This window comes from Rhinolophus sinicus, chromosome 1 (genome assembly GCF_057876585.1).
Source record: "Rhinolophus sinicus isolate RSI-liver-muscle chromosome 1, RSI-T2T, whole genome shotgun sequence".
In the NCBI taxonomy this organism is placed as follows: domain Eukaryota; kingdom Metazoa; phylum Chordata; class Mammalia; order Chiroptera; family Rhinolophidae; genus Rhinolophus; species Rhinolophus sinicus.
Window position 1 is genome coordinate 76,987,220 of NC_142501.1, and position 15,470 is coordinate 77,002,689.

General features: G+C 34.8%; 1 protein-coding gene across 17 annotated transcripts in view; it reads right to left on the minus strand.

The window, feature by feature from the left end:
- The window catches only part of PPFIA2 (PPFI scaffold protein A2), a 456,741-nt gene that overhangs the window by 190,186 nt on the left and 251,085 nt on the right, over window positions 1–15,470 (minus strand). For all 17 annotated transcript variants that reach the window (XM_074325351.2, XM_074325350.2, XM_088800983.1 and 14 more), the window contains one exon: window positions 13,379–13,480. In XM_074325351.2, the coding sequence (XP_074181452.1) occupies window positions 13,379–13,480 (102 nt within the window). The remainder of the gene's footprint in view (window positions 1–13,378; window positions 13,481–15,470) is intronic.

Below are 15,470 nucleotides of genomic sequence, written 5' to 3' on the forward strand. Positions count from 1 at the left end.
TGAAAATATAATGTAAATTTTATGAATTCTTTTTAGAAAACTGAAGAATTTCAGTGTGGATTCAGTAGAAGTGTAACACAACATAATTGTGTGTGATCCAATATGATAATTATTAAAGAACATTGCACAATGCATGATGAATTTGTCAAGAGAATTAGTGTTGAAAGTTAAAATTAAATTCATTTACATCTGTGCATTTAAAATTTTGAATTGAAGGAAATGAATATAATCGTCATGTTGCTTGAAATGTGATTATAGTGATAATCACGTTACAATACTAATTATAATGATAATCACTAATGATTTTATGCACTATTAATTTTTAGATTATAAAACAGAAAAACACATGCAACCAACTGGAATATAGTAACAGATTTGTAATAGTTATTTTGGGAAAAGATGTGAAAAAGACATAATTTTTACACTAAATACTCTAGGGCCTACATTCACCCAGAGTAGCCTCTCGAGCCTTGATAGAGGTCAATGGTAGATAGAAGGACTTCCAGTGGACTGTGTTTCAGTCTGTTCCAGACTCTGTGCTCTGACTTTTCCCAGAGAAATCTGCTTTTAAATGTTTTATAAGTGGGGGTTTTGCTTTTGTTTTATTTAATAATGGAGTTGTGTCACTAAAAAACAAACAAACAAACAAAAAAACTACGTGAAAATAAAATAAAACAGCTGAGTTATCAGTTATTAAAATTTTTCTAGTGAAGAGCAACACATGACCAGAAAGTTTTGTAGAAGAGATTTTCAGAAGATGATGAAAGCATAAGCTAACAAATGGTGTCTAAGCAAAATGAAGCATACGTTACTCAAACAAAAGAGGAAAAAGCAGATAGATACTGGGGTTGAAAGAAGTACAGAAAACAATTTTCTTTTTTTCAGGATTTTTTCCTAAAGCTTACAATGTAATGAACACTTTTGGTTTTCATGATGCCCCTGTTAGATTCAGTGTTGTGTATTAGTATCACGTTTCTTAGTGCTTAATAAGTGACTGTTCCTAATTACAGTTCAAAGTGTTAGAAAACTTCGCCATGCCATTGGTACAAAAGAGCACAAATATCTGAGATTGTAAATGCATATAGATCAGTAGGTAAGACTCCTATTTAAGGATCAAAATGATAGTAATAGAAATTCAATGTGAAGATGACACAATTATTAATACTTCAAGGAGTTTTCCTTTTATTTATCAACCTCTGATTATATTCACTGTATTGTGCTCTTGAGTTCTCCAGACACATGCATGTATTGGTTAAACCTATACTGTTTCACATAGGTTATGTGACAGTGTATGAACTTAAGCCTGTCTATTTCTCGGGCATCATCTGGTGTTAGTCTTTTTCTGGCAAAGTATGCTCCAACCACACTAGCCTACTTTCGGTTCCTCAACATGCCAAGCCTTTGCATATGCTGTACCCTCCGACTGTAGTACTCTTTGGCACCTCATCTGGCCAGCTCTTTCTCATTCTTTAATCTCAGTTTAAGTATCACCCTCTTAATGAAACATTTGCTCTCTACTCTATGTAAAGTAGGTCTTTTCTCTTCCCCGCCTCTGTAATTCTCTGTTTAAATCTCTTGCTTCATTTCTTCATAACATCTCATGATGTGTAATTTCTTAAGGAATAGTTTCACTAAATTTCATTGTTTCCTCTTTGAAATATAAACTCCATGAGGGTGGAAGCCATGTCTGTCTTGATTTTCTTGATCTCTGTATTCGGGTATTGGCTTTGTTTCTGACATATTTATCATATTCTGATAAATACTTGTTAAATGAATAGAAACAATGATAAATGGGATAAATTTTCCAGTGTACATACTGGTCTATATCAAAGCTAAACCTGCAGCTATGGTTAATTGGTATCATTTCCTAAAAGATTAAGCTATTCAAAATTGTTATACACATGTATGTGTTAGATAGATGATACACTAATATAGAAATAAGTCTTATAATGAAATGAAAACTGGTTTCTCTAACTGTGAATTAAAGATATGTTAATTTGTACAGTAATTTAATAACTATTTGAACATTAGTATCGCATGACACTGTAGGATACAGAAATGTATAAGATATAATCCTCATTCTCTAGGAAAGAAACACAATATGAGTATTATACTGAATATATACTAAGTTATAAAAGAAATCTGTTATTAAGACTTCCTAAATCTTTTGATCTCACTGTTTATGTCTGGCAAGTTCCTCATATCGCTAATCCCACCTTCCCAACATAGAACATAAAAAACTTCAATTCTCAGTGTTCAGTGCCACACAGGTTCTACTAATTATATACCCGTGCAAGAAACGAACTGTCTGAATAAGTTATAAGCTGTATAAATAAGTTGGTTAAGGCATCTATTTTTTTTAGTGGGAGGTGACAAAGGAATCATGATTTTATACTGAAAAGGAGAAACAATCCCCTTACCAACTTTGCCATGAAGTTCTGAAATTTGATCCTGAAAGTTCAGGTTACAGATTGTTTTTATTAAGAATTTCTTAATATCAATTAAAAACCACTGTCTGCTTCAACTAGAAGGTGAATTCTGTTATCTGCAATTACAAATGCTATGGCACTGAAATAACTAGTTATACCTACTGCTACCTTTCCTTGTAAAATCATCTGCCATGACTTGGGTCACCCTCTCCATTGTTCCTTAAATATGTTAGCAAGTAAATAATTGTCATTTTTCCTAGCACTACTTAAGTCATAATAACTGGTGATTGTTATTATTCATTTAGATGATTTCCCCAGCATATTGGTCTCTAAATTTCCAATGGTCTCAACTTCCATAACTCACATTCATGGTGTCACTGTAGATTCTCCTGTTATCAATAAGTGCAACTCTCCCATAATTTCAGCTTTTATTATATAACTCACAAGTCATTACATTTTAATTCACTTATTTAAATGCTCAAACTCTAAAAATACTTGCACCCTCAATCTCTTTATCATAGGAATTTGTTACTGCTTCTCACCACACTCACTCCTTCCTCATATTAAAATTTATAGCTCGGCCTTTAAATTCACTCCTTTTCATGTTCCTGCAAATTCCAGAATCTGACCACTTTCCACCTACATCCACTGTTACCACCTGAGTCAAAGACACATAATCGCCCCCCTGAATTATTATTAATAGCTTCTTAACTGGTCCTCCTGCTTTCACCATTCCTGTTCATCAGACTGTTCCCAAAACACTATTTAAGTTAAAATGTAAGTTAGGTCACATACCTCTGCTCAAATCCTCAATGTCTTCTCCTTTGGTTCAAGTAATAGCCAAAGCCCTTGCAAGTATAAAACAGATCTAAATTGTCTGAACTCATCTCTAATTCTTGCTCATTCCAGTCCAGCCACATTGAGTTCCTTTCAGTTTTGCTTTGTTTTATTTCATGAAACATATCAGACATCCATGCTCTCTTATCAGTACTTTGTGTTTGTTGTTTTCTCTGCCTAAAACATTTTCTTTCAGATGCCCACATGCCCACTCCATTTCACCTCTCTGTCATGTTTTTACTCAAATCCACCTTTCTACATGACTTTCCCTGGTGACCTCTTGTGCTAAATATCCTCTTCCCAGCTGTATTTTTCCTCCTTAGCATTTGTCCATATCTAGTGTACCACTTATTTTATATAGTTATCTTGTTTACTGTCTCTCTGTCAAGAAAAACAATGTAAGGTCTATGATGAAAGAAAATTTTTTTATTCTGTTGTGTTCATTGCTATATTGTCAGTGTCTAGAAGATAGGCACATAATAGATGTACATACATTTTTGTTGAATGAATAAATGAACCCTGATTAAAATAGTAGTCTTTAACAGTATGTTTGTAAGTAACAACTCCTCACACAAATGGGAATCTGGGTATCTGATCTAGGTAGGTTTGTCAAAGTAATGATTCGATTAACATCGAAAGAAGAGACATTATCTTCCTTTGTACATGGAAGTAAAATAGTAATTTAAATGATCACCTGAGTTCTTCTAAAATGAGGTGCCTCTGACAGTAAGGCTTTGATGGACTGAGTCATAGCTACAATAGACCATTTTGAATGGCACCAAGAATGTAAGGACAATGAGATAAGCTGGATGCTTTGAACACTACTAAGGAACTAAAGAAAGAAAATGAAAAGTTTAAGGTTTTAAGTTTTTCAGGTCAAGGCTCAGAGAACCCAGGAGTTTCTATAGCTGCCCATAATAGCCACTTATTGAGGTCCCAAGACATAACAGAAAGAAGATAAAAAGCCTGATCTAGGAGAGGTCACTGAATTACAATGTATGACGAATCACAGCCTTACCAGGTGCCCTGTGTGGAAATTGTGGAACCACTCTAAAAATAAAAGGTATTACAAGAACTGGAAAAAGAACATTTTGAATGATTCACATGAGTCTGAATTAATCTTATTCTCGAAATCCCAAGGTCCCCATACTTCTCTGATAAGCTCTATGCTGTTTGTCTTGATGACCATCACTTAAAGTGTTTATCTTAGAAAATAAAACTTCTGCTCTCCAAGTCCCACCCTAAACACCCTTCTTCCTTGCCTACAGACTTTTAACTAGAACACCAAGGGATATATTACAAAGTCTAACCTAAGAAGAAAGGCTTCCAATCAAAAGACTTGTATGATTTTGCTAATTTATAATCTCAGAAATCTGGGAATATATGTAGAAATAGATGCTAAATAGTACTGGAAGAGGAAGGAAAAAAACAAAAAAAAATTGAGCTGGGTAAATTAGTCAATGTGCTTGTATCAGAGAATCTGCATTTAACCTTGATATTAAGCAGCTGGGAGTGGTTGCAAGTGTTTTTTGTTGGCTAACTGAAATAGAAACTCAGTGGCCTGAAATAAGACCATTTTTAGAATAAGTGAAGGCAAGAATCCAGAAATCCCTTGGGTATAAGGTAGAAGATGAAAACTGAAGATTTATGGAGTTAAAATTGGAGAATTTTGCCTACCTGTAACTATTTCTTTTAGATGAAAGGGTGACACTATCTTCGCTCAGCCCCGGAGAAATGTATTAGCAGGAAGAGAGCTCTGAACCTACAACATCCCCATAATGTCAGTTTGTTATAAACAAGGGATGAAAAGGGAGAGATGCTGGTACTAAACGAACTCCATGCTTTTCCTGTGGATGACAGAATCCTGCAGTAGCAGAGGCTAAGTAATCACCTGATATAACATGAGTGTAGTAACTGTAACAGGAGGAATAGTTTGATCCATTGGGATCTCTGGTAATGGTAAATGATCACAGAATCCCGAAGAGGTCAGAAAGGACCAGGTTGTATTAATAATAGTAATATGAAAAAATCAGTCTGGAGGACTGATTCCTGACTTGAGTCACCTGATGAAGTGTCTTGTCCTTCTCCAAATCTTACACCTGTGTCACTTTAAAGTTGGAGATTTTTTTTTAATGAAGGTGACACTGGATATGATTGAGAAAAAAACCCTTTGCTAACACCACAGGTAGCTGATTTAAATCATATCATATCATATATGACATCATATATATCGGCCACCACAAGTAATTGTTAGTAGCTGCTGTCATGCAGGGACTTAGCTCCTGCTCCCGGTACCAGAATGCAGGATGTGGTGAGGCCAAAAAGGAACACCCACGGAGCCATGGATAGGGGAGTCATACCACTATATTCTCTCGGGCGGCTGGATTGGAGACACAGGAAGCAGGAGCTGCAATCTGCCGTCTGCTTCTCTGCCAACCAACCAATGCAGCCACGGCAGTTATATTAGTGGCAAATGGCTAACTGGTTACAGCTGATGGCCATCTACTACCAGAGCCAGCACTTTTCCATGTGAGGTCGAGAGCCTGGAAACTGCTCCATGGGACTCTGTCCCCACAGCTGCTAACCCTACCCATCTGTGATGATTTTGAAAAAGATAGCCCAATATTTCTTTGACACTCCTGCCATTAAGAGGCAAGATCTATGTTCTCTGCCGTTGACTCTGAGTGTGCCTGTGAGTATTTTGACCAACACCATGCGTGGAAGTTACATTTTGTGAGTTTGGAGCCTAGGTCCTAAAAGACAATGAAGTTTCTAGCTAGCTTACTTACTTTCAGACCCCTGGGCCACTGTATAAAAGTCTTACTACTCTGAGACTATTGTGTCCGAGAGAGAACACATGGAGGTTCACATCCTAATTATTTTACTACATTTCACAATAACCTATGCTCCTTGGGTTGTTTACTTCCATTGTACCTGAACAGTAGATACATAATGGTTTGCTACCGTGCATCTTCTCCCAACTCTGCATTCAGTGACATCATATTAGTAGCTTCAAGTCAGCTGCAGTGTGGGGAGGAAGGGCATTTACGTCATGCAAGTTGGCACATACTATAGATCAGTGCTTTTTTTTTCTTGATAAAAAAATAATTTATTATACTAGTACATCATTGTCCCTAGGCATCAAGTCATCCCAGCTGAGAGTCCAAACATTACGGAAGCGAGAAGGGTCATCACGGCTGTGCCCTGACACATAAAATCAGCAGGTGTAATAAAATGTTGTTTCATTAAATTTTGGGATGGTTTGTTATGACGCAATAGATAATCAGAAAAATATTCCCTAAAAGGACCTGAAACCATTTAGCAGGTAATAATACTGAGGAAAAGAGAGTACCAAAATTTCTTGATACTAGCTCTGAACTAGGACTAGCTCTTTGGTACCCACTATTGTAGAGTCTTTCAAAATCTGGTAGAAAAAATGACTCACCTTGTGGATACTAGCCTATTTCTCTGGCTGCCACAGCATTTACTCAATGGGTGTAAAAAAGTGACCGTGGTTTCAGGGATAGGAGTTAACCTGATGAAGAGGGCTTTTCATCACTAAGGTTGATATGGTTACCACCACAGCTGAATCGCCAAGTTACTAGTGGCAGCCATCAACCTTGAAACTCTGACGTGACAAAGCACACCCAGAGACCAGCTATTCACCGTGAAGCAAGCAGACTACATCAAATCTCTTCCATCAGGGAGGAGGCAGCTTTTTCTGGATATGAAGTTTCCTTCTCCAATGGCTATGCTTCTATCAACAACACTGTCTTACTAGAGTTTTGCTTACAGTCATGTTTTTATAATGAAAGGAGTTGTGTAATTGACTGATGATCCCGGTGCTGGTTTCACACCATGCAGAAGCAAATGGTCCTATGGAATGGTTAAATGACCCAAGGAAGGGTATTTTGATTCAAGCTGGGTGATAACACATTGCTAGGTTGGGAATGCTACCTCCAGGAATTAGTATATATTCGGAAATACTGACAGTAGAAACTTCATAGTTTCTTTCTTATACTACACGTAGGTCCATCAACATAGGTCCAGGAATCAAGATTTAGAATTGGAATTTATAATTGTCAACAGGACTCTGTGACCTGTTGGAGAAAAGAGGATTTTTTGTTTTTGTATGATACACATAATATATATTAAATTATCTTCCCATCTTTCTTGTTACATTTTTACCCTCTTTTTCTATTTTATATTGGGTATATTGGTTCTGATGAACATTTAAAGTAGTCCATAGGGTACAGAATGTTAAACTAGGATTGTGATTTAATGAGAACCCTAGACATGTAGCACAATGCAGTAACTAGTGATTGTGGACCTTATTTTTTTAAGAAACCGTGATTTTATTTTTGTCTAAGAAGTGTAGTTGTATTGTTGGGTAGATACATATTGTCAGTATTACTGTTGTTTAGAGTTTTAATATGGAAAGGGGTATGATAACAGTTGGACTGTAATGCAGACTTGACATTTCTGGTTGTCCCAAATGTTTTGAACATACCATCCGTATTTAATATCTCCCCATATTCTGAACGCTATCTTTCCAATAATATAGTGTCAAAAACTTTTCTCAGGCATGTTTACCAGTAGGTGGCAGATATGTGACTTAAGAGTCAGCCAACCAGAGCCACACACACAGGACAGCTTCTGAGGGAGTCAGATGAGGAAACACGCCGGGTAGGGAGCGTCCATTTTGCTGGCACAGGTAGTAGCAGAGGCTACTGTTTCTTGTGAGAGAAACTTACAAGTCCAAGAAATGTGGTCCTAGAAATGTGCCTGGAACCTTAGTTTAGAGATTTCTTATATACCTTAATTAATACCTTCTTGGTTAAAACAGCTAAGCTGTACTGTTTTGTGCCATTAGGAGCTCTCATCTACATAATGTGTTTTTATTAATATAAACCAGACTCCTTAAAGGCCTAACAATTTAACTAATCCTGAATACTCTTCGATACCTAGGAAAACATTCTATATAATATATGCTTACTACTTGATTGGAACTAATGATAAATGCAAATTATATAGCCTAGAGAACATGGCCCAGAATGTTCTACTCTAGCATGTGTCTATGGCTTTTAAGCTTACAAATTAAAATAAATTAAAAATAAAGAAGAATTCATCTAAGCTACCACTAACAACCAAATTGTACACTTTTGCTGGGAGCCACACTTTCATCTAATATTTAATAAAGATTGCAGAGGCGCTCTCTTTGGTATATTCAAAAAAATTGCAGGAATCATATAAATGGCCATTAATACTCTGTTGGAATTCACTTTAAATGAACATAGCCTATATATGCATATATATGTATATCATAGATGCATATACACATATTGCATCATTGGGAACTTTTGAACTAACTTTCTAAAATTATATATCTTCCTATTAGATCTGAATTCAACATAACCTTTTACATAATTATTTTCAATCACAATGGCATTCAAGTGGAAACACATTCTTCCCCGTAGACTAATTCTGCTGATGTGGTGTGATCACGTAACACAACGCTAACATCAGAAAATGAAAACCTTCGAACTAGTTGCTTTTGTGCTCAGTCCTCACAATATCCTTTACTCTCCAATACTGTTTACAATAGCCTTGTTTCTTATGTACATGTCTGAGTCCTGAATTGAAACAGCTATTGGGAGAGCACATGTCCTATCTTATTCTCACTTGTAATCATTATATTCCATCATAACATGTCCTTAAATATGTATACATGCACCCATGTATGCATACACATGTACCTTCACCTGCTTTCAACTGCTAGGGTCTTGCTTTTCCTCAACTGGATTGTATTTTCTACTCATTGAGGAAGTATGTTTGGGGGAGTTTATTAACGTGTATAGACATGTTTGTCAAGAATAGGAAGCTTTTCTTTAGTAATGCCAGATGTCTGATTGTATGGGAACACTTAACATAATTCCTTTAGCTCACAATAAAAGGACATGGTAAGAAATGTTTCAAATTGTATCTTTGATTTGAATTAAGGACAATTAATTATTTTAGTTTTTGACCAGTGAGGTGAAATTACAGCTTTATCATTTCTAACTGACATTAAGACTGGCTCTTGAAATCATAACTTGTTTTTCGAAGTCATGCAATAGTTTATATTCTAAAATACTGTCAATAACAATCCTTTGAGATGTTCAGCCTCAAGAACAATTGAAACAGTTCCAAAACAACAAAAATTATTTACTCTGGTATTAAGAGATAGTAGCTATGGTAACCTTTCCAGTTTTCTTTACCCTTACATTAATTCAGATAATGCTGAAAAAAACACAAACAAATAAAAAAGCATGGTAAGTCTTAGTAGTAAATTTGAGTATGTTGAAATAACAACAGGAATAAATTATTTTCTATAAGTATAATTTGTCTTAGTATGGTCAGAGAAATTTTAGGAATGACAAGTTTTGTTTAATCACTTTTTCTGTATTTTATTAGTGTGGAAATATTAAACAACAAAGCTTGTTTAAATGTTTCTGTAAATATCCACTATAGTTTTTGAAATTTCAATTTTTGCACAATCAAGAATATGTTATAGTGATTTTATTTGGATTTCTCAACTTAATTATTGAGGCAGCTGGATTTAAGAGCACCTACAATGATTATTTTGATTTCTTTCACTCACCAATGAAGTGTTTCTGTAGTGACAAAGTGATAAATGGCCACAACTTACAGCTCTGACATCACAAAACCTAGTACATTACTTTCCACACAATTACATAAATGATGCAAAAGAAATTACTGTACAGATGAGGAGTGAATTACAAAAGACTGAACAAACTCTGCTCTTCCCTAAAAACACAATTCCTTATATCATATCTGATTTGTGAATGACACAGGAATATGATTTCTTAAATACATAGCCTGTAGTTAAGCTGAGAAGTGGATTCCCTGGGCATGTCATTTCTAAATCATGTGGCCTGGGGCAAGTTACTAACTGTGTTAGTTTTCCCATCAGTTAAATGGGGATAATGGGATTGCCGTAAGGATAAAGGAAGTGAAACATGTGAAGGATTTAGAAAAACTTGATTATTTTTGGCTATTATATTATTATCATCATTATTATTTGATATATTAGATACATTTCATTCATTCAACTCCAGTTGAAACTTCTATTTTCTACTTGCAAGAAGGTATAATTCATTCAAATATGGTACAGAAGGGCCCTTTCTGACCTATTGTTTATGATGACACTCAAAATTAACACAAATAACCCTACTCACTTATGAGTTCTCTTTGTGGACTGTCTTTTTTGTATTATTTATATAAACCTATGAGCATATGTTAACTACTCAACATGCAAAGAGAGAGTCACAAGTTTATGAGAACCCTGGAAATTAAAACATGCCATTCTACTTTAAAATCTCTCACAATCTAACACCAATCAAATTTTCTTCAGGTGTGAGAAGGAAATATTAGCTTGTTGCTTTCTCTCCATAACCAATAAGTAAATGTTTATAACAAAAAGAGAAACAACATTTAGAAGGAGAAACTATTGTGTAAAATCTATAAAAACTGTTATACTTAGCAATATTTAATAGGGTATTTTGGGGAAAGAGAGAAGATATGTCTGATTTTAAGCCCTGGATATTGTTTGGGTGGTGGGGGAGGTGAGAGATGGTTATGTAACTTAGGACATTGTCACATAATCAATACTTTGCACAAGGAAGGTTTCATAAATCTGTCTTCCATTGACATAACCAACAACAAAAGTCCTCCCCATCACTGCTTTGAAGGAAAGTAAAAAAAGGTTTTCCACGTGTGATAGATGAAAAAGGAGAAGGGGATTAAGAAGTACAAACCACCAGTTATAAAAATAGTCACAGGGATATAAAGTAGAGCATAGGGAATATAATCAATAATACTGTAATAACTATATGGTGTCAGATGGGTACTAGACTTATTGTGGTGATCACTTCATAAGTTATATAAATGTCTAATCATTATGTTGTACACCTGAAACTAACATAATATTGCATGTCACTTAAACAATTAAAATGAAAGTAAAAACAAAGAAAAATGTTTTCCAGCTTTATATACTGTTTTCATAATAGCTATTATTCATGTTTAAATTCAATGACTTCAATTTCTGTTATCCGAATAGAACTTAATATTCGTATTTTGCTCACTGACTCCTGAATAGGTATTTCAAGTATAGCTTGCTTTAGTTCCTTTATTACTCAAGGTCTCTTTGCATATGCAATAGCCACGGGTACTTCTGGGCCTCATAGGGTGTGATATGATAAAAACGAGGTGGATGCTGTCCCCCAAATCTCCTAGATATCTGACATTAGTCACAAACAAGAGGAAATGACATACTCCATACTGCAGAGGTCTACTCTTAGGCAATGTCTTCTTTAAGCTGTAGTAAATAAACCTTGGGGTTTTTCCATGGATCTCACTTGAGTAATTGTGCCGATGGCCTTACGGTGAAGAGCACAGGCTCTGGAGTTATTCTGCCATAGCTTCCCAATCCCTGCTCTGCTTTGCATGTGCTGTGTGACTGCTGGCAAGTTACCTGCTCTTTTCTGAGCTCAGGGGCCTCATGTGTAACACGGGGACAATCATAACATCTCCCTCATAGGGCTGCAGAAAAGAGTTAGAGTTGTAGAAAGAAAGGTTGTGGAAAAGAGAAATGCATGCACAGCTAATAAAACAGTTTCTATTCCTTTTAAATATGAGAAATGGAAGCTATCTGGAGGTTTGTATCTCCCTCCATTTTCAGGTTCCTGCTTCTACTTTTACATTTGGCTACACTTGGCTACATGGGGGACTGTGGCCAAAAGCATTAAAATAGTAAAACAGGGCAGAATAAATCTCATGGCATAAACTTTAAATTTATATATACACACACACACAACAACAACAACAACAAAACAACAGTGTAATTTAAAAATCAAGGGTGGGAAACATACATAGAAGGAGAAAGAAACATAAAAAAATAATCTGATATCTGATAACATGACCTAAACTGCTCTTAATATGACTATTTGAGGCGGTCCATGGGACTGGTTCATCAGTCTCAATGACAAACAATTCCTTGTAGGTACACTGTGTGAACTCTCTTTACCATAAAAAAATATCCTAATGAATATGAAGATAAATCAGGTTTGATCACATAACCATTGTTCATGGAATGGCATCTCTTATTAGATGCACAAGGTCACTGTTTGTGGTGCTGCCATTTTTATATTACTTTCTAAGACCAAGCATGAAATGAATACATTATTAAATGATACTTTTTCTCAGCATGAATCTGTCAGAGCTCTAACACTTAAAATATTTTTCACCTACTTCATCTTTTATCTATATCCACCCAAAAGTGGATTTTTTCTATGTTCTTTTAGTAGAGAAACTATTCTCATTTATGGGTAATACAGCAATTTATATAATTTATGAAATTTAGTGACTTTATCTTTGGAACTAGAAAATACAGCATCTTTGATCAAATTCTGAACTTTACTGTTACATGTCATGAGACTGAAACCAAACATCTGTTTCAGAATATCAGAACTGAAAGTCTCCACAACAATCTTCTAAAATCGAAAAGGCCTCTTTTAACAAGGATGGTTCTGTTCCAGTGGTTTTACATTTTAACATTTTTTTTTTCTTTTTTAAATAAATATCTTGCTAGGGTGGGGTGGGGTGAAGTGAGGACCAATTGGACGCCATTCCCTTACGCTCTTATATTTTTAATTGAAATGTATGCTCTCCTTTCAAACCTCTCCTCCATTGCCCGCCTCCAGCCTCTGTGGTATCGGTCCCCTACTGAAATACAACAGCCTGAAAGTTTGAAATTCTCTATTGAAATCCAGCCCTTCCTTTTAAAGTTGAGAAAAGCACAGGCCAAAAGGAGTAAAAACATTTTCGAAGTCAACATGGTGATTTAGTAACAGAGATTATAATTTAGGTTTCCTGTCTTCCTGTTTTCAGTTTGATAGTATAGTCGCCTGTACTTTAAGTAACAGACTATTCGTTGTGTCTGCTTCAAGTCTTCCTGAAGTTTTCAAATGTTTGTGTTTTTTATGCATATATAAGAGATAAGGCACTGAGCAATATATGGAATCAATTCCAAGCAGAGGCAGTTTTATACTTACTCTTGTATTGTTTCTTTCAGCTTTAAGTTCAGAAATTTCTTCTTCCTTTTCTAGAAGTTGTTCCCTACAGGCATTTAATTCTTTTGTCAGTGCGGCAAATTCCTGAAAGGGGAATACAAATATTTGAAGGCATATTCCAGATGTGAAAAATGTATTCCAGCAGTCATAATTAAAAATATAAACTTTTGAATGGAAAAAATGACTCATTTGACTGACTAATATATACACATTGCTGTTATTAAATTAACTTGATTCCAGTGTTCAGAAAATGCTAATCCATGCTATTTAACATATATATTACATTATAACATACTGCTTAGATGAATGTATAAAATATATCAGATACAGCATATTCTACTTAACATTAGTATGACAACATACTAATAATATAGAATGATTTAAATTTGGCTAATTTTGTGAACAACTCCAAAAATCTTACACTTTTATTCCTATAGAGCAATGTCACAATTGATTATACTACTGTGTTTCCCCAAAAATAAGACCTAGCAGGACAATCAGCTCTAATGCGTCTTTTGGAGCCAAAATTAATATAAGACCCAGTCTTATTTTACTATAATATAAGACTGGGTATAATATAATATAATATAATATAATATAATATAATATAATATAATATAATATAATAAATACTGGGTATAATATAACACCGGACTTATATTTATTTTTGCTCCAAAAGATGCATTAGAGCTGATTGTCCGGCTAGGTCTTATTTTTGGGGAAACACAGTAGATCATTAAAAAAAAATACCACCAATACCAACTGAAAAAAAATCCTGCTAAATATTCTATTTAGATATTAAGAAGTTCATTTATTTGTTAACAAGATGAATAAGAAGAATATACCAATCGCTTACAAAACAATAAATGTATCTAAGACTTGATAGCATCATCCAAGAGTCTCTTACTAATTTATGGACTGCTTTCCCTCGGAAATGTAAGCTCTGTGTGAAACAGGACTTTGACTTCACTGGTACATTCCCAATATGTAAGACACAGCAGGTGCTCAATTAGTATTAATTTTCAGTAAATGAGAATGAGTCATGTTGTTATGAGAAAAAAATTGGGAATTTTGGAGTAATCCTTTATGTGACAAATGACACTTCAGAGAAATCTTCCTTGGCTTCCTTCCTCAAAATGGGATCAGAAATTCTATGAGATGGGTATTTTTTACCACTAGGCAGAGAGTTTAGACACAGGAAAAATTACTTCAAAAGAAGATCAAGAAATCTGTTTCAACAGTTCTGCTACTCTAAGTTATAAGCAAATATTATTTCAAAATAATTTTCAAAAATAGCAAACATCTATAGTATCATTAATCATTTAGAATGGTTCTTAGTAATAAAACGTTTACTAATGTTTAAGTATTTGGGACAACTTCTCTGCAGGCTGAGAAGGCACTGTCAGAAGATCAAACAGAAAAACAAAAATGGGGGAGACAGGTTGGTTAACCTCATCTGCACAAAGGCAAATTTAGTATAAAGTAAATAAATACGATGACTATGCAAAGATGGGAAAGGTTGAGGGTTTATATTTTTGTTTGCTTCAAACCACTTATTTTGCTGAGTTCCCTGAGTGGCTTCAGCCCCAGTGGGTACTTGAAAGTCCTCAGAGTAGACTTGGAGCTTAGAATCAAGATGAAAGAGTCCACTGTTACATTTGGGCTGGCATGGCAGATAAATGGTTTCTGCCCTAATTGTTGCCTGCTTAAATGCTATTGACATTCTGTGAGTATATCATTAGAGTGGAGAATTGAAATAAACAATAAGTAGGAAACAATAAACATTTCCTTGAAAATGGAACTTTATATAAACTGCATAGTTTTGATGGAGAAAAGAAGAAAGTTACAGTGACTCTGCCTTGTATATTAACATATAGGCATTTAAAAGTAATCTTATATTCATGAATATTATAAGATAAAACATAAATCTTTATATTTACCCATACCAATTTTAAAAATATATGTGGGTTGATATTTCTAGAGATTTAGCTTGCTATCTACAGAAAGATAAAAGATCAAAGAAAATACTTCAGAGTTTTAACACTGGATATTTCCAGGTGGTGAAATAACAAGT